The 22,462-nt window shown below is 43.7% G+C and overlaps 1 protein-coding gene across 1 annotated transcript; it reads left to right on the top strand.

The window, feature by feature from the left end:
- Positions 1-15: 15 nt before the first annotated feature.
- MRPL43 (mitochondrial ribosomal protein L43) lies at positions 16-5,249 on the top strand. Its single transcript, XM_020790902.3, has 3 exons — positions 16-206; positions 4,015-4,121; positions 4,623-5,249. Exons 1-3 carry the CDS (start codon positions 76-78, stop codon positions 4,928-4,930), a joined length of 546 nt encoding a protein of 181 aa, XP_020646561.2. The 5' UTR covers positions 16-75; the 3' UTR covers positions 4,931-5,249.
- The last annotated feature ends 17,213 nt before the right edge of the window (positions 5,250-22,462 follow it).

The raw sequence follows: 22,462 nt of genomic DNA on the forward strand, positions 1-22,462 counted from the left end.
CCGGTTCAGCTTTCATTCCGGGGTTAGAGGAGGAGCGTCGTAGTTCGACCCGCTTCCGCCGTGCTGCGGGCAGCCATGACCGGACGGGGGACAACGAGCCGTTTCCTGGCCAGCGTCCTGAGGAACGGCGTGGGCCGTTACGTGTGTCAGCTCCAGCGCCTCACCTTGACTGTCAGTCGGGACGCGCAGAGCTCGCGGGGCGTCAGGTGGGCTCCTCCTCCTCCTCCCGCGAGGGAAGGGCCCGGGGCGCAGGGAGTTTCCCTGGGAGGCTTTCCACTTTCTTGTCCTCCTACAGTCGCGGGCCTTTGGGTATGAAAGGACCTCGATACATGGCGGAACGGCTCCTCCCTCCTAGATCTACCCGAGTCACCCGTTTTAGCCAGGAAAGATGGCTGAGGGGCCTAACGCCGAGAGAGGCCGAGAAAGAAAGAACAAGGAACCGGGCCTTCCCGGCAGTGGCCCCTCGACTATGGAAGACCTTGCCGCCAGAGATCACCCTGGCACCCTCGCTGGGTGCTTTTAAGAGTCATTTAAAGACTTGGCTCTTTAGGCAGGCCTTCCATCCAGTCAGCACTTGATTTTCTTTTCTTTTTAATTTTTTTTCTTCTTCTCCATCTTGAACTTCTAATTTGTTGACTTAATCATGTGATTATTTTATGACATATTTTGATAATTATAATGACGGTTTTATATGCTTACATTTTATGATGTTTTATATCTGTAAGCCGCCCCGAGTAGACTCTGTCTAGAGGGGTGGGGTAGAAGGAGCCGCCCAGAGACCTTTGGGTAGAGCGGGCGGCATATAAATTAAATAAATAAATAAATAAATAAATAAATAAATAAATAAACAGAAGTCAAATAATAAATAAATAAATGGTGGGGTTTCAGTGATTAAGACCACGCACATCAGAGCTTCTAAATATGCATTCCATGATTGCAGCTTTTGGTTCTTTATTTTTATTTATAAGTTGGAGCAAAGTAGCCAAATTTCAACCGAAGCCTAGTTCTCCACCCTCCAGCAGAAATTTGTAGTCATTGTTTTTCCTTTTCCACAAGTGCCTTAGAAGGGGCGGGGTGTGCAACGTGATCCAGTGTTTGTTACTGCATCCAGGCGGATCAGTCATCAGGAAGGGTAACAGTGCAATCTCAACCTAATTGTTTCTGGGCAGAAGAGTTACTGAGTTCTCTGTCTTGAAGCCTTAACTTCTCTTTGAAGTTCTCACATATGGGGGAATACATGCAGACGGGTGAGCAGATTTTGGTTAGGGTTCACATAGACTGGAAACGGAATATGAAGCCCTCCAGATGTTGGACCTTAGCTTCTATCAGCCTCAGTCGTTAAAGCTAGTGGTGAAGGATTATGCAAATTGTTGTAAACAAAATAAAAAGGATCACAGTCCTTCTGACTTATTAAGATGTGTTATATATATATATATATATTGCTTGGTGTTTTCTTGTCTCTTGAACACTAGCCATATGTTGTATTACTTTTTATAAGGGAGCTATTTGTTTAGGCTACGAAATCTGAGAAATCTACTTGTATATATAGAATTTCTTTGGCTTTTACTGATGCTCCTCTAAATTGCCTTAATCAAATCAAATGTATTTTGTTGGAGTTTTGTAGTACTTTGTGAACCACTTAAATTATATTGCATTAAGTGGAATACATTGAGAGGAATAAAATAAGACCTATGGACATTGCGGTATCATAGATCAGAATCAAATTATGTGATAAATGCCAGTGTTTCCTTGAGTTTTATGGGAAGAACACACAACAATTCAAAACAGTAATTCATTCACAGAAGAACTCTCTAAACGAGATTGCTTGTATCTAGGTGGGAATCTTGATTACTTTTATCAGTAATATCCAGGAGCCAAAATGACTGAACTAGTAATGAGCTACATTTTTTTAGCTTCATCTGTAATAGGACATGTGACAAACTCTTCTGTGCATTGATGAAGGATTTGGCATTTAGATAACATCTGGGCATAGAAACTGCTGTTCAGGCCTTAACTGAAGTTATTGTAACATCAAAGCATGCAAATTTAAAATTTGTTAATTTATTCAATGTGGTGATTTCATGGAAAAATAGTCAAATTTAGAATCAGATAAATAATAGTTGGAGATTATTTTTTCCTGCTTTTTACTCTTACTCGTGCAGATTGAAGGGTTTATAAAACATACCGTTTGGTGCTTGCTTTTTGTTCTGATTTAGATAGGAATGAGGAATATGTGTCCTTTCAGACTTTTTGAGCTGCATCTCTGTCCTTTACATTTAGCTGTGTTAAGGCTGATAGAAAATGCAGTCCAATAATATCTGGAAAGCCACACATTCCCCAGCACCAGTTTAAATCTTGTTAGATGCAAGATTTAGGATGGAGGGAAAAAAGCTGCACATTACACATTATGAAAGTAGCCTGCAATTCTGTATCTTCTTCCCTGGAAATAAGCCAAATTGAACTCAATAGTTTCTTTTTTTATTAATGAAAAATTGTATACAATATATAGCTAACCAACAATATCACAGCTTATAAACCAGAAACTATATAATATAAATTCACAGATCAGGAAAATCTATGCTCAATATAATTGATAGTATTATATTAACACATTACATTTTTCCACAGTTCCACATGATTTTGTGGTGGCTTTGGCACTGAATTGTTTGTGTTATTATAGGTAATCAAAGACAACTGTATTGCAAAAAACTGAGCAGTTGTTCTCAAGTTTCAGGGCTTGCATGTCCTTTGCCAGTTTCTCCATAAGTGCCACCTGTCAAACTTTACCATGCCATTGCATGCATGAAAGATTCATAGACGACTTCCACTGAGACGATCAAAACTTTAGCTGCTTGACAAAGAATTAATATTGACAATCTAAGCAATGTTGCATTCTCAGTTATAAACAGCAATCATAAACCCAACACCAGGCATATGTGATTGCAGTAGAACTAAATGGCATTGGTGGCAAGGAGCAAGCTTGGGGAAAAATTACTTCATTGGACTATAACTTCCAGAATCCACTGGCCATGCTGTCTGAGTTCTTTCAGGAAAACTCATAAATGGGGAAACTCCATGGCTTGAGATTGTATACTTGTGAACTCCCATTGGAAAAAACTACCTTGGTGCATGCGCTCGTAATCTCAAGATTAGACCACTGTAATGCGCTCTACGTGGGGCTACCTTTGAGGCTGATGCGGAAACTCAAGTGGTGCAGAATGCGGCGGCCAGACTCCTTAGTGGAGTGAGAAAATTCCATCATATGTCTCCTATTCTGGCCACATTGCATTGGCTGCCCATTCGGTTCCACATTGACTTCAAAGTGTTGATGCTTACATATAAAGCCCTGAACGGTTTAGGGCCTCGATATCTGATGGAACGCCTTCTCCCACCAAGATCTACCTGTGTCACTCAATTGAGTCAGGAGGTGAGGCTGAGGAGCCTGATGCCAAGGGAGGCCCGAAAGGAAAAAACAAGAAATCAGGCCTTCTCGGCAGTGCTCCTCGCCTCTGGAACAATCTCCCTCCAGAGATTCATGCGGGCCCCCTTGCTGGGTATTTTTAAGACCCAATTAAAAACCTGGATGTTTAAGCAGGCCTTCCCTCCAGTTAATACTTATTTCTTCTTTCTTTACTTACTGTTTGTTATTTTTCCAACTTGAAGAATGTTTATTGCTTATTGTTAGATATATATTTTTATTTTGTTATAAGTATATGGTATTCTTTTTATTTGTCTGGAAGCTGCCTAGAGTGATCACAATGACCAGATAGGAGGGGTATAAATGAAATAAATAAAATAGAAGCCACCTTCATATCCTGCCTACAAGATTTTGCAGTACTGTTAGTTGAGAAAATGGATTAGGTCCACCCATAAATATTCCAAGCAATAAGTCAATAACCCTTCTTAAATACTGGAGTTGGGGCGGGGGAGTATTATTATTATTAGTTATTTCTTCAGCTCTTTTAAGTTTGTTTTCAAAAACACCTGAGTGGGGCATCCTTTGTTCTGTTCTAGAGAATACATTGAAGAAAAGGTGGTGGACTTTGCAAGGCAAAACCCTGGGATTGTGGTTTACGTGACCCCAAAGAAGTGCCGGGTCCCTACAGTGGTTGCTGAATACTGTGAGTATGGGAAATGCTACCATTTAATAGAGCCAGGTAGAGAGATAGATACTGGTAGCAGACATTATCGATAGTACCTATAAAATGTACACCCCATAATCAACTCTTGTTTTCTCAGTGAGACTGTAGAAACACAGAAAGTCTGGGATATGTGACTCTGATGATGTTGTTTGATTGCCACTATCTGTTAGCTTCAGCCAGTATGGCCAGGCATGATGGGAGTTCTGCTTCAGTAACTTCCAGAGGTATACATGTTCTACAGCCCTGAAGTACAGGGTCCATTATTAGTGGTGATAAGGGGTCCATTATCTACTAGAAAAATTACAGAGTTCTAAACTTGGCCTTAAATCATCAGCTAAAAATCATAGGGAGTTAGTTCACAGCAGTAAGCAGGTCTAGAATGGGTTTATAGAGATTTAGCAACTGAAAATCTTGGGTGTGGGATAAACATAGATGAAATGAAAATGTGTCCAACTTTCATTTAGTTTATTCTCTTTCTAGTGAATGGAACCGTAAAAGAGGAAACGTTAACTAGCAAAACACCTGAGGAAATTGCAAAGATCATCGAGAAGCTGACCAACCAATCTGGCCTAGAGATAATCCGTATTAGAAAGCCATTCCATACAGATAACCCCAGTGTACAAGGCCAGTGGCACCCATTCACAAACAAACCCAGTGCACTCAATGCGAAAGCTGTGGGACAGCAGTGTCTTCCATCCTCAGACAAAAAAATCTCCTCTGGTGGAAAAAAACTTATTTGTGAACATGGAGAATTCATAGACCCAGGACAAGCTCATTTGCCTGCATAAGATCACTTATCTGTCATTCATTTGCAATGGCGACAACTGCTGCTCTATGAAAAGGCACTGAAGGGAGCTTGCTGTGTTGGGCAACAAGTATCTGATATTGGTGTGGAACAGTCCTGTAATTTGATTTCTGTATTTATCACCTACAATAACTTTGAGCAAGGTCTCGAACTACGTGGATCTGCTTTTATTCCCAGGTTTGGGTATGATTGATAGATGGGAACTAATGGGGGAATAGTTATCTGAGCTTTTGTTAGCTATATTTTGTAATGAGTGCCTTATGCCACTCTTGGTGGAAATGAAAATAAATTGAGTAACACTACTTGTAAAATTCTTATAGATTTCCTTATAGAGTATGTGTGATGATGTACAAATGATGCAGCTCAGTGGAGGATTAGTAATGTGTATCTGTCTTTGCTGGAAGGAGTGAAGCAAGTTATTGGTGGCCAGAATGTTAATATTCATGCTTGTGTCTGCCATTACAGAGGTATTGCACATGACCAGAAATACAAGAGCTGACTTCTTAATTTGTGGCAATTCATCATTGAGATTTACATTGTTGAACTTAACACTGGCAAGCATGAGTAGTAGGATTCTGTCCACTTTTACTACCCAAGTTGCTCAACAGTTTCTGAGGAGATATCTTCCCCTTGGCTGCTCTCCAGAGTGTGTCGAAGGCACAATGCAGCACAGCATGACTTTCCCATCCAGATTACACATGTGCAGTAATGAGGCTTGAAAAAGAAGGCTCCCATCACACCAGGTGTGGTGAGCAAGGGGTGTTTTGAAGGATTGCTTTTGGAAAGAAGGCCTAACCCTCACTTCTCTACACTCTGTTAGACACTGAGCCACTATTGTAGCCCCCATTGGGATTAATGTAAATTTTAAAAGCATAATTACTGGGATTGAATGCAGTTTGGAAAGTCAGAACTGGAAGGGATAAGGGTTTGTGCTGTAACATTGTGGGTGATCACGTAACAAAGGAAGGGTAATTGCCTTAGATAAAGAACAAAGGAGTCTACAGCTGATGTCCAAGTCAGCAGAGCTTGCTGACAGTGCCCCGAGAGCTCTTTTATTTACTTAGCATGATTACATAGTATGTTATGAGAGAGACAGATCGGATACTAATTTGTTGTTGCTTAGTCATTAAGTCATGTCCTACTCTGCATGACCCCATGGACCAGAGCACGCCAGGCCCTCCTGTCTTCCACTGCCTCCCGGAGGTGGGTCAAATTCATGTTGGTAGCTTCGATGACACTGTCCATTCATCTTTATTTATTTATTTATTTATTTATTCAATTTATATGCCGCCCAAACTACCCAGAGGTCTCTGGGCGGCTTACAATAATTAAAATTCAATACAGCAAAAGATAAAATAATTAAAATACAATTAAAATACAATTAAAATTGCCATCAGACCCACAGCTAATATTATTTCAGTTAAAAGCCTTCTGGAACAGGAAGGTTTTGACCTGGCGCCGAAATGTCATCAGCGTCGGCGCCAGACGAATCTCAGTCGGGAGGGCATTCCATAGTCTGGGGGCAGCTGCCGAAAAGGCCCTTTGTCTACAAGCCGTCCCTCTTACCTCCTTAAGGGACGGCTCTTTCAAAAGGGCCCCCTGGCTAGATCTTAACTGCCGGGTAGGTTCATATGGAAGGAGGCGGTCCTTCAGGTATCCAGGGCCCAAGCCGTTTAGGGCTTTATATGTCAAAACAAGCACTTTGAATTGGGCCCGGGCAGCAACTGGTAGCCAATGTAACTTATACAGAATCGGCTTGATATGTTCCGTGGCAGCTGCACCACTCACCAGCCGCGCAGCTCGATTCTGGACCAGTTGCAGTCGCCGGACCGTCTTCAAAGGCAGCCCCACGTAAAGCGCATTGCAGTAATCTATGCGGGATGTTACCAGTGCATGTGTGACTGTCATGAGACTCCGCTCGTCCAGGTAGGGCCGTAGCTGGTATAATTTCCGCAGCTGAAGGAAGGCGCCCCTGGCCACCGAGTCCACCTGGGCTTCCAGTGTTAGACTGGGGTCCAGGAGCACCCCCAAGCTGCGGACCATGTCCCTTAGGGGGAGTGTAACCCCATTCAGGGCAGGGAAATGGCCCTCCAGCCTGTCCGGCGAAGCACCCACTAACAGCACTTCCGTCTTGTCTGGATTGAGTTTCAATTTATTAACCCTCATCCAGTCCATTATCAGGTCCAGACACGAGTTCAGCACAGAAACTGCCTCACCTGGATTGGTGGAAAACGAGAGGTAGAGCTGAGTATCGTCAGCATATTGCTGACTCCTCAGCCCAAACCTCCTGATGACCTCTCCCAGCGGTTTCATGTAGATGTTGAACAGCATGGGGGACAGTATTGAGCCCTGAGGAACCCCATGACATAAATGCCATGGGGCAGAGCAACTGTCCCCCAGCACCACCCTCTGGACACGGTCAGCCAGGAAGGAGCGGAACCACTGTAAAACAGTGCCCCCAACTCCCAACCCAGCCAGCCTATCCAGAAGGACACCATGGTCGATGGTGTCGAAAGCCGCTGAGAGGTCCAGGAGTATCAACAGGGTCACACTCCCCCTGTCTCTCTCCCGGCAAAGGTCATCGTACAGGGCGACCAAGGCAGTCTCTGTACCAAAACCCGGCCTGAAACCCGATTGAAATGGATCCAGAAAATCCGTTTCATCCAGCAGCGCCTGGAGTTGCCCGGCCACAACCCGCTCCAACACCTTGCCCAAATAAGGGAGGTTCGCCACTGGTCGGCAGTTGACCACCAGCCTTGGGTCCAGGTTAGGCTTTTTAAGGAGTGGTCGAATCACCGCCTCTTTCAAGGCGGTAGGGACCACTCCCTCTCTCAGAGAGGCATTCACGGCCTCCTGGACCCAGGTGCGAACCCCCCTGGCTGATCTTCCAATTAGCCAGGATGGGCAAGGGTCGAGCGGAGTGGTGGTAGAACGGACAGATCCAAGCACCCTGTCCACATCATCAGGTCTCAACAATTGAAACTCTTGTCCTCTGTCGTCCCCTTCTCCTCTTGCCTTTACACTTTCCTAACATCAGGGTCTTTTCCAGGGAGTCTTCTCTTCTCATGAGATAGCCAAAGTATTGGAGCCTCAGCTTCAGGATCTGTCCTTCCACTGAGCACTCAGGGTTGATTTCCTTCAAAATAGATAGGTTTGATCTCCTTGCAGTCCAGGGGGCTTTCAAGAGCCTCCTCCAGCACCACAATTCAAAGGCATCAATTCTTCGGCGGTCTGCTTTCTTTATGGTCCAGCTCTGACTTCCATACATCACTACAGGAAAAACCATAGCTTTGACAATGCGGACTTTAGTTGGCAAGGTGATGTCTCTGCTTTTTAAGATGCTGTCGAGGTTTGTCATCATTTTCCTCCCAAGAAGCAGGTGTCTTTTAATTTCATGGCTGCTGTCACCATCCACAGTGATCACGAAGCCCAAGAAAGTAAAATCTGTCACTGCCTCCAGATCTTATCCTTCTATTTGCCAGGAGGTGATGGGACCAATGGCCATGATCTTAGTTTTTTTTTAGGTTGAGCTTCAGACCGTTTTTTGCACTCTCCTCTTTCACCCTCATTAAGAGGTTCTTGAATTCCTCCTCACTTTCTGCCATCAGAGTCGTACAGTATCTGCATATCAGAGGTTGTTGATATTTCTTCCGGCAGTCTTAATTCTGGCTTGGGATTCATCCAGTCTTGCTTTTTACATGATGTATTCTGCATATAAGTTAAATAAGCAGGGGGACAATATGTAGCCTTGTAGTAGTCCTTTCTCAATCAGTTGTTCCATATCCAGTTCTAACTGTTGCTTCCTGTCTCACATATAGATTTCTCAGGAGATAGATAATGTGGTCAGGCACTCCCATTTCTTTAAGAACTTGCTATAGTTTGCTGTGGTCCACACAGTCAAAGGCTTTTGCGTGGTCACTGAAGCAGAAGTAGATGTTTGTCTCTGGCTTTTTCCATAATCCAGCACATGTTAAAAATTTGGTCTCTAGTTCCTCTGCCCCTTCGAAATCCAGTTTGTACTTCTGGGAGTTCTCAGTCCACATACTGGTGAAGCCTACCTTGGAGGATTTTGAGCATAACCTTGCTAGCGTATGAAATGAGTGCAATTATACAATAGTTGGAGCATTCTTTGGCACTGCCCTACTTTGGAATTGGGATGTAGAATGATCTTTTCCATAAATACTAGTCACCTAATCATAAGTAGGATTGGCTAAAATAACCCTTTGACCTTATGCTCTACCTAAGCAAAAGGGCAGAATAAGGGGTTACCCCACCTGCTGGCAGCTGCCAGGAGTGTATGACAGAAGTGTATGCACGTCACTGGAACAGAAGGTAGCTACAACCTTTAAGCAGAAGTTTCCCACATTTCCCCCTCTTTTTTTCTTTTTCTTTTTCTTTTGTTTGTTTGTTAAGCAAAGGCACACATTCTTTCATATATTTGCGAACTACATAAAAGTCTTTTTGGCCAAGGCCTGAGGTTGAATTTTTGAGACAGGTAGTTATCAGGGAAAAGAAGGTTGGTATACATTGAATAAAGCAACAGGAACGTATAAGGAGTATGAGGAGCATAATTCCAAAAATGAGAACACAACAGTGTCACGGAGTTGGCATTCACCTGTGAGATAATGGCTGCTAGAAAAATTTCAGGGGTTTCTGAGATCATCTGCTGATTTGCAGTCATCTGGTCCTGCTCCAGAGCCATCGCTGGGTTGAATTCTGGAATCGTGTTCAGCAGGTTGCGATGCTAACTCATTCTTCCCACGATATGGCCTCACACACTGAGCTAGGAACCACAAAGGACCTGTGGGAGTAAGCACAGCAGCATAGCTACAACCCCATGTTAGTAAAGGGCCTGATCCTCCCACTGAGGTTATGGAGGTTGCTTATAAGTCACCAGCGGCCTTCTCATGGGGATTTCTTTACAAAAGTGTTTCTCTACTGGGTACAGTTAAATGATTTAATGTGAATAATGCTATTGATACTACATCTTGAACATCTTGGGGCTTAATCCCTCTGTTTTTTGCTTGTTTTGAAAGGAGAAATTTGAAAGAGTGGTGTGCTCATTCTACAATAGCCTGTCCTGTGCAGTTAAAGTTGAATGTTCCATTCGTTGCAGAAAGTGGTAAAGGCGTGAGAGGTATAGACAGGGCAGTAGGCATCCTTCAGTCTCGAGAGACTATGGTATCGTGCTCTGTATGGAGGTCTTGGAACAGCATCTGGTGTGGCTGAGAAGACCAATTCGAGAGTGACAGTCTCTTCCACACTGAAGACAAATCCAATCTGTCTGTTTTTAAGGGCAGGTAAAGGTAAAGGTTCCCCTTGACATTTTAGTCGTGTTCGACTCTAGGGGGCGGTGCTCATTCCCGTTTCCAAGCCGTAGAGCCAGCGTTTGTCCAAAGGCAGTTTCCGTTGTCACATGGCCAGTGCGGCTATACACGGAACGCTGTTTACCTTTCCACCGAGGTGGTACCTATTTATCTACTCGCATTTACATGCTTTCGAACTGGTCCAGGGAGCCATGTTAAAGGCAAAGCTGCATAGAGGCCTGTATTATAAATTTGTCTGCGATTTTGCATCAACCTTTTTCAAGAGATCCCGACTCCAGATGGAAAAGGGAATAGGCAGAATGTAAGGAGTGATTGTGACTTGTCTAGGAGAGTTACCTAGACTTTCCAAAACAATGAGCTGAAGGCTTTTCTGGGCTTGCTCATAGCCTCCAACTCCCCAAATGCACTGGCTGGGTGGGATAGCTTTCTGGTCAGTCTTTCTTTGCAGTAATGGTAATGTCAGCTCCTGTATCAATCAGGCCATTAAGAACAAGTGATCCCATTTAAGAGGGAGTCGGGGCTGTGAGTGCGCAATGGTAGTTAAAGCAGCAACTTGAGTAGAACCAAAATCCCCACTACGAGGGTTGTTAGAAGGACCCATCTGTGTTAATGGAAACAACTACTACTGAGCAATAGATTCACCTGCAGGAAGGACTTGTGGTATATTAGACCAGGTTTGAATAATTAGGGTTTCCTCATAATCCCCATCAATGACGCCTGGTACAACAAATAAACCCTGTACAGAGATGCTAGAGCGGGGGAGAATGAGACCCAGAGTGTCTTGGGGTATTGGACCATGATGTACTGTTTTGACTTTATAGACAGCTAGAGGGAATTGATAGTTGACTTATTCGGCTGTGATCAGATCATGACTGGTATTTTTAATAGTAGCAGGTTGGATTTCTTGAACTGGGGTAGTATTCACTGAGTTTCCCCCACTTGACCCGGGGCTGGAGGTCCACCTGACTTGGAGTTTCCTGGTGTTGGAACAGATCGGCATTGATTGGCCCAGTGATAACCTTTCTGACACAGGGGGAATTCTTTAGAAAGGTGTTTATTATTTTTGGGGGGTTGATCTGCATTCCCATCTGAAGTGCCCTTCCTTGCCACAGGAAAAACATTTATGATCTCGGGTGGGGTTCAAGGAAGGTAGTCATGGCTGTGGCCAAAAGCTATGTCTTGTGAGTTTCTGTCCCAATATTCTGACATAATTTTAGCATGGCAGCAATGTCAGACTGGTTTATTGTAAACAGCCTGAAGGACCATTTTACAATCCATGTTAGCATTTTCAAATGCCAGCTGTTTCATCAAAATATCAGCAGCCTCAGTATTCCCCCACCTGCCATTCAATCGCTCTTTGCAATTTGTTAATGAAAGACAGAGTCCTCTGTAGGACCCTGGTGCAAATTGGCAAAAGACCCTAAAGGAGTATCTTTGTCAAGGATTTTTAACCAGGCTGCTTTAACAATGTCACCCACTTGTGCCAATCCCCTGTTAGGGATGGTCATCTGCTCTGCTATGGTGATAAAGTCAATCTCCATTTAACACATATGCAGACACAGCAATATTGTTTTGTAAATTATCCATGGCCAGAATCACAGCGGGAGCTTTCCATTCCTGCATAAACAATACATATTGCACAGGAATGAGCATAGCTTTAACCAAGGCTTTCCAGTCAGCTGGAATAAGATTTCCATTTCCTTGTAGCTCATCAACCAGGCCAAGAGTAAAACTGCTATGGAGACTGTTTTCAACTACACTTTTTTTCAACTCTTTAAACGTGGCAAGGGGAGGACCTGATTGCTGTCCCTGATTGTTGTGAACCATGGGACAAACAGACATAAGGGGGGAGGGCAGCAGCAACATCCTCCGGGCTTCCTTGGGCCATAACATCAGATAACATTGCTGCACTGCTGAACGAGGAGGGGAGAAGGAGCAAGGGGAGAAGGGGCTGTTGGAGGAGCGGCAGGAGGAGCTGCGTAGGAAGGATTTTTTCTGTTTTCATGGAGATCTGGTGGCTTAGAGGGTGGCAAAATCTGAGGGGCTGTTGGAAGGTTAGCTAAGGATTGGGCTAACAAAGGGTTCGCAATCTTTGAAATCGCATCCCAACAAAGATGCCATATATGGAGGACTTTAACTGGAGCAACAGGGTCTTTGTACAGTTTATTCCCAATTTTATCCCAATCTGAAAGTGTAAAGCTGCCCTCTTCCTGATACCAAGCACAGTACGTACCTATTTCTCTCATTAAATCCTATACTGAGGCAGATACACCATGGACTTATGGTAAATCAGGTCTTTCATACAGGTATGTTGATTTTGAAGTGCTCTGAGAGTGTTTCCCATCTTGAACTAATAAGGACACATCTGGAGCCCGTGCCTGGCGAGGTGAGCTGTTTTGATTGCCTCAGGCAATGTCCCTGTTTGGGTGCCAATTGTGGGTGATCACAGAACAAAGGAAGGCTAAATGACAAAGGAGTCAACAGCAGATGTCCCAAGCCAGTGGAGCCTGCTGACAACGCCGGAGAGCTCTTTTATTTACTTAGCATGATTACATAGTATGTTATGAGAGAGACAGGTAGGATACTAGTTACCTAATTGTAACTAGGATTGGCTAAAATAACCCTTTGATCTTATGCTCTACCTCTAAACGAAAGAGCAGAAGAAGGGGTTACCCTGCCTGCTGGCAGCTGCCGCATCCTGCCAGGAGTGTATGCACATCACTGGAACAGAATGTAGCTACATCCTTTAGGTAGGAGTTTCTCACATAACATCTTCCCACATATGCAGAAAATTAAACCTTAAAATCCTTCTAGTGCCAGCAGGAGCCCAGCCTAAAGTGCCATGTGTGCAGCAGGGACAGGAAGGGAAAGGTAAAAGTACAAAGTGTGAGAGAAATTGGGAGAGGCAGACCAAAGTGCACGCTTGAGAGAACAAAAAGAGAATTTGCTGGAAGTGTGTAGGTGGGAAGTAGTGACAGTGGATCTAGCCCTTCCCATTCCTGGCAAGGAGGCCCTGAAAGATTGCCCATGAAAAAATGCAGTTCAAAGTCTGTAAAAGTGTTTTCACCTCTGCCTTAGAATATGTGAAAATAAAATAATGGGAGAGCTGAAAATTGCCATGTGCATCTGGGGACATTTTTCAGTGCTGCTTACAGACATTTGAAATGCTGTCCAGGAGGAGGAGGATTTACCTACTGCCAATGAATTATCCTCCGTGCCCTAAAGGTTCCCTTGACAATTCGTCCAGTTGTGTCCAACTCTAGGTGGCGGTCATCTCCGTTTCCATCCCACAGAGCTAGCGTTTTGTTGGCAGACAATCCTCTGTGGTCACGTGGCCAGCGTGACTGGACACGGAACGCCGTGCCCTAGAATTCAGTATATAGCAATGGTGTCAGGTATCATAGGTCAGCAAAGAAAGAAGCAAGAGACTGGACAAGCTTCTGAAAAATCTGTCATCTCTGAGTAGACTGCTGGAATTTCATAGATTAAGCACTCCAGTGCCTTAGCAGTCTTGCAAACCTGTGCTGTTTCCTCATCATTGGAGATGTTAGAAATGCTAGGATATTAGGTGAGTAGGCAACATACACATTAGCTAGGGCATATGCATTTCATTCCTCTGAATTGTTCATAGGACTGTCTTAAAAACATGCCCTGAAGGTTCAAGCCAGAATAATTAGACTGACACACAGTCATTTGCATTCAGTTGTTCTTTTCCACAGCCTTCACATCTCCCCCTCATCAGATACAGTTGAAGATAACTCTTCTGTTCTGTGGTTCCTCTACTGTCTCTATATGAGAAACACTGGGTAATCTACATCAATTAATTGGCACTACTAGCAGCAGAAAAAAAGCTTACATTCAGCGTCTTGGCACAAGCAAGTTTTCCTCTAGCTCCTGGGAGAGTAGGTGTTTCATAGATTACTGACAGTTGCCAGATTCTCCATGGCAGCATCTCTGAATGTGAAACAGCATTTTATTGCTATAGGGTGAGACTGTACAAAGTTGTCACGTCATTAATATGTTTAACACTGTGCTGTCTCTTGTGACTTGGAGTAGCTCTCTAGCCAGAGGAAGATACTTTATCTTTGCTTCTTGAGATGTTTCTAACAGGAGATACTATAGATTCAACTTATGACTGCTTATGTGCACATGTGTTCAGTTGTTACAACCCCTCTCATAATTGCCACACTACCAAAAAGTAGTGACCTTAGACTTCAGCTCAAAATATAAAATACAGTGGTGCCTCTAATATGACCAGATAGGCGGGGTATAAATGGAATAAATAAATAAATAATAGCGATGTTAATGCATTCCACAAAAAACATTGCTATTGGATTTAATCGCTATTCGAAATGCGATTTCCCATTGAAATGCATTGAAAGCTGGCTAATCCGTTCCAATTGGAACGAATTGCTGTCGCTATTCAAAAGTCTCCATGGGAAACATCGCTATTCAAAACGTGGTTCCCCCACTGAAATGCATCTCAACGGGGGGGGGGGATTCAACAACAACTTAATAAAGAGTCAGAACAAAGTCAGATTGGGTTAACAAAGACTTCGTAACTGGTGGGCCAAACGCAAGCCAGCTTTTCCTTGTTTGGAAAAGCAAGCTCGCTGGCCAGGGAGAGATCGGCTCCCTCCTTGGGAACTCAGTGTCGGATGAAAAGAGGGAGCCAATCTATCCCTGGCCAGCAAGCTTGCTTTTCCAAACGAGAAGCAAGCTCGCTGGCCAGAAAGAGATCAGTTCCCTCCTTGCACCGATGGCGAGTTCCCTTTGCGCGGGGGGGGGGAGCTCAGCCCAGCGCGAAGGGAACTCAGTGTCGGGTGAAAAGAGGGAGCCGATCTCTCCCTGGCCAGCAAGCTTGCTTTTCCCGACGATCGCTATTCGATAATCGCCCAAAGGAAACATTGCTATTCAAAGCGAAAAAATGCCCCGAAAACCTCATCGCTATTCAGTTTTTTCGTTAATAGAGGCGCTCGCTATTCGAGGCACCACTGTAGCTCACTATCCATTGTTCAGAACCAGCAAACCCACCAGCCCCAATACTGTATTTTAGGCTCCACCACCCTGCCTGGCCATATTGCTCTTATTTTCATTCCATTCCCATCCTTTATGGTTGATTACCATAGAAGAAACTTTGGGGGTTGATTGTGACGTTTGCATATTCTGCAGTATACCAGATTGTGTAGTGACGGTACATGCATGATGCTATTTCAGTTTGGTGGAAGTAATGACCATTTATGTCACGCTTTTCCAAGTTGGTGCCCTGCAAGTATTGGAGTACATACCTTATGATCACCAGCAAGCATAAAGGCTTTATATAGTAGTTGTGTGTGTGTTTAGTCGTTTAGTCGTGTCCGACTCTTCGTGACCCCATGGACCAGAGCACGCCAGGCCCTCCTGTCTTCTACTGCCTCCCGGAGTTGTGTCAGGTTCATGTTGGTTGCTTCGCAGACACTGTCCAGCCATCTCATCCTTGGTCGTCCCCTTCTCCTCTTGCCATCACACTTTCCCAACATCAGGGTCTTTTCCAGGGAGTCTTTTCTTCTCATTAGATGGCCAAAGTACTGGAGCCTCAGCTTCAGGATCTGTCCTTCCAGTGAGCACTCAGGGTTGATTTCCTTTAGAACTGATAGGTTTGTTCTCCTTGCAGTCCAGGGGATTCTCAAGAGCCTCCTCCAGCACCACAATTCAAAGGCATCAATTCTTCGGCGGTCTGCTTTCTTTATGGTCCAGCTCTCACTTCCATACATCACGACAGGAAAAACCATAGCTTTGACTATTCGGACTTTTGTTGGCAAGGTGATGTCTCTGCTTTTCAAGATGCTGTCCAGATTTGTCATCGCTTTCCTCCCAAGAAGAAGGCGCCTTTTAATTTCAGGGCTGCTGTCTCCATCTGCAGTGATCATGGAGCCCAGGAAGATAAAATTTGACACTGCCTCCATATCTTCCCCTTCTATTTCCCAGGAGGTGATGGGACCAGTGGCCATGATCTTAGTTTTTTTGATGTTGAGTTTCAGACCGTTTTTTGCACTCTCCTCTTTCACTCTCATTACAAGGTTCTTTAATTCCTCCTCACTTTCTGCCATCAGAGTGGTATCATCTGCATATCGGAGGTTGTTGATATTTCTTCCGGCAATCTTAATTCCGGCTTGGGTTTCTTCCAGTCCAGCCTTCCGCATGATGTATTCTGCATATAAGTTAAATAAGCTGGGGGACAATATACAGCCTTGCCGTACTCCTTTCCCAATTTTGAACCACTCAGTTGTTCCATGACCAGTTCTAACTGTTGCTTCCTGTCCCACATATAGGTTTCTCAGGAGACAGATAAAGTGGTCAGGCACTCCCATTTCTTTAAGAACTTGCCATAGTTTGCTGTGGTCCACACAGTCAAAGGCTTTCGCATAGTCAATGAAGCAGAAGTAGATATTTTTCTGGAACTCTCTGGCTTTCTCCATAATCCAGCGCAAGTTAGCAATTTGGTCTCGAGTTCCTCTGCCTCTTCGGAATCCAGCTTGTACTTCTGGGAGTTCTCGGTCCACATACTGCTGAAGCCTACCTTGTAGGATTTTGAGCATAACCTTGCTAGCGTGCGAAATGAGTGCAATTGTACGGTAGTTGGAGCATTCTTTGGCACTGCCTTTCTTTGGGATTGGGATGTAGACTGATCTTTTCCAATCCTCTGGCCACTGTTGAGTTTTCCAAACTTGCTGGCATATTGAATGTAGCACCTTAACAGCATCATCTTTCAAGATTTTAAATAGTTCAACTGGAATGCCATCACCTCCACTGGCCTTGTTGTTAGCCAGGCTTTCTAAGGCCCACTTGACTTCGCTCTCCAGGATGTCTGGCTCAAGGTCAGCAACTACATTGTCTGGGTTGTCCGGGATATCCAAATCTTTCTGATATAATTCCTCTGTGTATTCTTGCCACCTCTTCTTGACGTCTTCTGCTTCTGTTAGGTCCCTCCCATTTTTGTCTTTTATCATGTTCATCTTTGCGCAAAATGTTCCTCTAATATCTCCAATTTTCCTGAACAGATCTCTGGTCTTTCCTTTTCTGTTCTCTTCCTCTATTTCTTTGCATTGTTCATTTAAGAAGGCCCTCTTGTCTCTCCTTGCTATTCTTTGGAAGTCTGAATTCAAGTTTCTGTAACTTTCCCTATCTCCCTTGCATTTTGCTTCCCTTCTCCTCTCTGCTATTTCTAAGGCCTCGTTGGACAGCCACTTTGCTTTCTTGCATTTCCTTTTCTTTGGGATGGTTTTCGTTGCTGCCTCCTGGACAATGTTACGAGCCTCTGTCCAAAGTTCTTCAGGCACTCTGTCCACCAAATCTAGTTCCTTAAATCTGTTCTTTACTTCCACTGTGTATTCATAAGGGATTTGGTTTAGATTATACCTGAGTGGCCCAGTGGTTTTTCCTAATCTCTTCAGTCTAAGCTTGAATTTTGCTATGAGAAGCTGATGATCAGAACCGCAGTCAGCTCCAGGTCTTGTTTTTGCTGACTGTATAGAGCTTCTCCATCTTTGGTTGCAGAGAATATAATCAATCTGATTTCGATATTGCCCATCTGGTGATTTCCATGTATAGAGTCGCCTCTTGTGTTGTTGGAAAAGAGTGTTTGTGATGACCAGCTTATTCTCTTGACAAAACTCTATTAGCCTTTGTCCTGCTTCGTTCTGCACTCCAAGGCCAAACTTCCCTGTTGTTCCTTTTATCTCTTGGCTCCCTACTTTAGCATTCCAGTCCCCTAGAATGAGAAGAACATCTTTCTTTGGTGTCAGTTCTAGAAGGTGTTGTAAATCTTCATAGAATTGTTCAATTTCAGTCTCCTCAGCAATGCTGGTTGGTGCATAAACTTGGATTATTGTGATGTTGAATGGTCTGCCTTGGATTCGTATTGACATCATTCTATCATTTTTGAGATTGTATCCCATTACAGCTTTTCCCACTCTTTTGTTGACTATGAGGGCTACTCCATTCCTTCTACGGGATTCTTGTCCACAATAGTAGATATGATAATCATCTGAGCTGAATTCGCCCATTCCTGTCCATTTTAGTTCACTGATGCCCAGGATGTCGATGTTTATTCTTGCCATCTCCTGTTTGACCACCTCCAGCTTCCCAATGTTCATAGATCTTACATTCCAGGTTCCTATGCAGTATTTTTCTTTGCAGCATTGGATTTTCCTTTCACTTCCAGGCACGTCCACAGCTGAGCGTCCTTTCGGCTTTGGCCCAACCACTTCATTAGCTCTGGAGCTACTTGTACTTGTCCTCCGCTCTTCCTCAGTAGCATGTTGGACGCCTTCCGACCTGAGGGGCCCATCTTCCAGCGTCATATCTTTTAGCCTTTTGTTTCTGATCATGGGGCGTTCTTGGCAAAGATACTGGAGTGGCTTGCCATTTCCTACTCCAGGTGGATTGCGTTTAGTCGGAACTCTCCACTATGTCCTGTCCGTCTTGGGTGTCCCTGCACGGCATAGCCCATAGTTTCTCTGAGTTACTCAAGCCCCTTCGCCACGACAAGGCAGCAATCCATGAAGAAGTTATATAGTAGTTTCCAGACTTAAATATTGGACTTCTAGAGTTCCTAAACATTAGCTCTGCAGGTGGGGACTTAAGAGTTTAAAGTTCAAGAACACCTGGAGCCCATGTGTTGTTATGGCTTTGGGAGAAAATAAATCTTTTGTGGCACCTTAAAAACTACAGCTAGATTCCTACTGTTCCTTTTCTTGTGTGGAATTGAAATCATGAGAGTTGGCATGGGAAACTTATGAGGTGCTGGTTGTGAGATCAACATATGACCAGCACCTTGCCAGTCAGCCACAGGAGCTTCCACGGGTGGGGAAAACTGACAAGTTGCATTAGGTTTCATGGGCTGCAATCTTATACCCAATAAAGATTGCTAGTCCTCAAGGTGTCACTATTTTATTTTGTTTAAAATGTATACCCCACCTTTCTTCTCCAGAAAATCTGTGACTATAGTTTTCGTAGGTATAAATTGCTCTCCTTTAGGGCTAAAACCTCCTAGCTTACATAAACAGACTGGGGTTTGTACTGGTGTTGACCAGAAAAGAAAAGTAGGGAAAGGGTGCTTAAGGTTGTGGTGAAGAGCTCAGTGAAAATGTTGACTCTGCACAGCAACACTGGAAGTGTCAGGTTTAGTCATATTAACAGGTCCTCTGTACAGTTTGGTTGCATCATATCAAAAGGCATATTTTAGAGCTGGGAAAGGGCAAACCCAAAGATCAGTGGCAGCAGAGGGGAAATTTAGTTTGGAAAACAAGATGTGATCAAGGGGGAAATGATAGAGGTTATGCATGGTATATAAAAAAAGGTTCTTTCCCCTTTTATAATGTTAAAATGCTGGATCGTCCAATAAAACTAATTGCCAGTAGATTCAGGGAAGTCAAAAGGAAGTAGTTGACATAGCACAAAATTATTTTTAGAGATGCTTCTGCCCATGTATTCATGAAGGCTAATCTGACTTTAAAAATAAGATCAGACATTCACAAGGAATAGATCTATCGGTCTACAGACATGTTGAGCTTGGAAAAGTTCCCTTCTTTCTTTCTTTCTTTCTTTCTTCCAATCTCCTATTCACCACTATCAAAGGATTCAATTTCAAAAGCTAACTTTTCCGAAGTCTGGTTCAGAAGCGGTATGTCACTATCACTTTATAGGATGCAAAAACAAGAGAGGACACTTGCCTTTTCATTCTACCTGTGGGATGCTGAAGGCAGTTGATTGGCTTCTGAGAAGCAAGATGCTGCATAAGATGGACTTAAGTGGTCCAGTCCTGTTCTTCAAAGGGCTTACTTCCTGGTATTGTCTCTTGGTGCAGTGCTTAAATTAAGACTTAAGACTCTGCTCACAACCTGGGTTTGATCCCGATGAGCTTAGGTAGCTAGCTAGCTTGAGGTTGATTCAGCCTTACATCCTTCAGAGGTCGGTACACTGAATACTCAGATCACCAGGGTGGGATGGGGAACAATGTGTAGCCGGCATAACTAAACTGTAAATTACTCAGAGTGTGCTTTAAGCACTGTGGGGCAGTATATAAGCAGCTTTTAGACTGACATGCTGCTGCCAACCCAGCCTTAGTGATTACAATGATAGAATGATGAGGTTTTGAAAGCTGGAATAGTTCTCAAAATGGTATATTTCCACTTATTTGTAGTTCCTATTGGATTGGATCTATTCTAGCATTCACAAGATTCATAAATGGAACGAGGTTTAGCCCTTACCAGAGAATGCAAGCTGTAGAAAAGTTGTGTGTTGGGTGGATATTTGGGGCTGAGATCAGTTGGGGGTCTCAAACTGTGGTTACTGATAGCATACCAGCTCTATTAAGTGTATACCACAAAAAATTTACAGAACTGTCAGGAATAGCTTTACTTTGTTCTGCAGTTGCATTGTACATGTGCTTAGAATTTTTAAAAAGTTGATTAAGTGGCATGCTAAAATCATTAACATTTTCAAGTGGCTGGCATGAAAAATGATTTGACATCTGTAACAAGAAATCCCAGATGTAGCTTCAGAAGATAGCCCTCTAAGCCTAAAATGTGTGAGAAGATAACTTCAGGTACTGGTGCAATGTAAAATGGAACATAAATTTGATTCCCTGAAGGCTCACAGAAGACCATGACAAAAGTGACGATAATTCAGTATTGGTACTGGACCTCTTGTTAAGTGGTCTATCTAGATTCTCATGAATCCTTTTTATATGTTAGGTTGACTAATATATGGCCAACTGACTGGGCTCTGAGACACCACCTCTCTTCCAGACTAGCCCTGGACACCTCCCTTGTAGGATTTTGCTTTCTACCACTGAGGCTGCTTTCCCATTGCAAAGCTATCATTCTTCACCTACAAGTCACTCTGAAAGGTGAATGCTGATGTTGGGTTTATACTGGTGCATTACTAGATGCTTCTACCCTCAAACCGCCGCCAGGAGGGGAATTTCTGAGCCCTCCGAGATAGATTTCTCAAGACACATTTCATCCTGCTTCTTTGCTGTGCCTTCTGACCTTTAGAAGACATTCAGTCTCACTCCTCCTCCCAGCATACGAAAGGAATTACAGTGCCACTTTGGAACAACCGTGTCACAGATTTCAACAAAAGGCTTGCAGGAAGGCCAGAAGCAAAACAACTACTCTTGTACACTGAGGCTTGCACGATATTTCTGCAAGTCTTTTCTGCCACGGTGTTTGTTGGTGGCCTCTTCCCATAGAGAGGGTATAAGGGAATGTATATCCCTCCAGCTGTTGCTGGTCACCATCTCTCATGAGCCCTAACCAAGAGAATCTGTGGTGAGGAATTACAGGAGAGCCAGTTAATTAGTATCTGGAGGGCCACGTTACCCCTCAGGCACAGCCTGGATAATCAGATTGCAACCGAAATTCTGTCACAGACAGAAATGTCACTAGGTTTTCAAAGACATAAAGGAGAATGGTTGAAGCAAACAGATGTTCATTCTCAACATCTCAAACTACACTTTTGCTTCACATTGGCATGATGTCATTGAAAAATTCACGGCCTGTAAACCATGCTTACAGTTTCAGAACTTATTCACGAATACAGTATATTCTCATGAATATAGGTCTGTTTAAAGTTGTTCACAGAAATTAGAATCTGCATTTTGCAGCAATCCATGCTATTATAGCTGACACTGAGGAATTATTGAAATTATAGTCCAGCAATACAGAACCATAGGATACTGCTTTATGTTTAATGAAGCCACTGATTCATCTAGCCCAGTATTGTCAGCTCTGCTCCGCAGTGGGTCTTCAAAGACAATTGTATACTAACTCCACCTGGAGGCCACTAGAGCTCAGTCTCCAATGAAATCCAAGCGTAACCCTAATTAGCTTCCCAAATCAGATGAAATCAAGTGTGTTCAGGGTAGTAGCATGGTTCAGGGGGATACATTGCCCATCCCAGTTATAAATTCATTTGAAATGTAGTCTGATTCTAAGAACTGAATTTTCAGGTAATTTGGATTTTAGCAGGAAAATAAAATGGTTACCTACCTCTTGAAATCATAGCTAGGCATCTCATCCCTCAGTTTCAGAAAGCTGCTGGGCCTAGAGATGGAAGCCTAGCCCAAGTGGCCAACTTAACAGTATGTTCGCCAGCCCAAGCCAACAGTACATTCAGACGTGCTCCACCGGGTGGAGGTCATT

Source organism: Pogona vitticeps, chromosome 3 (assembly GCF_051106095.1).
Source record: "Pogona vitticeps strain Pit_001003342236 chromosome 3, PviZW2.1, whole genome shotgun sequence".
Taxonomy (NCBI): Eukaryota; Metazoa; Chordata; class Lepidosauria; order Squamata; family Agamidae; genus Pogona; species Pogona vitticeps.

What these genes read in the sequence shown, in the direction of transcription:
- MRPL43 (XM_020790902.3), top strand. Translation starts at nt 76, where the DNA reads ATGACCGGACGGGGGACAACGAGCCGTTTCCTGGCCAGCGTCCTGAGG. An exon ending in CAGAGCTCGCGGGGCGTCAG is followed by an intron (nt 207 to 4,014) that starts GTGGGCTCCTCC and finishes GTTCTGTTCTAG; the next exon opens with AGAATACATTGAAGAAAAGG. An exon ending in TACAGTGGTTGCTGAATACT is followed by an intron (nt 4,122 to 4,622) that starts GTGAGTATGGGA and finishes TTCTCTTTCTAG; the next exon opens with TGAATGGAACCGTAAAAGAG.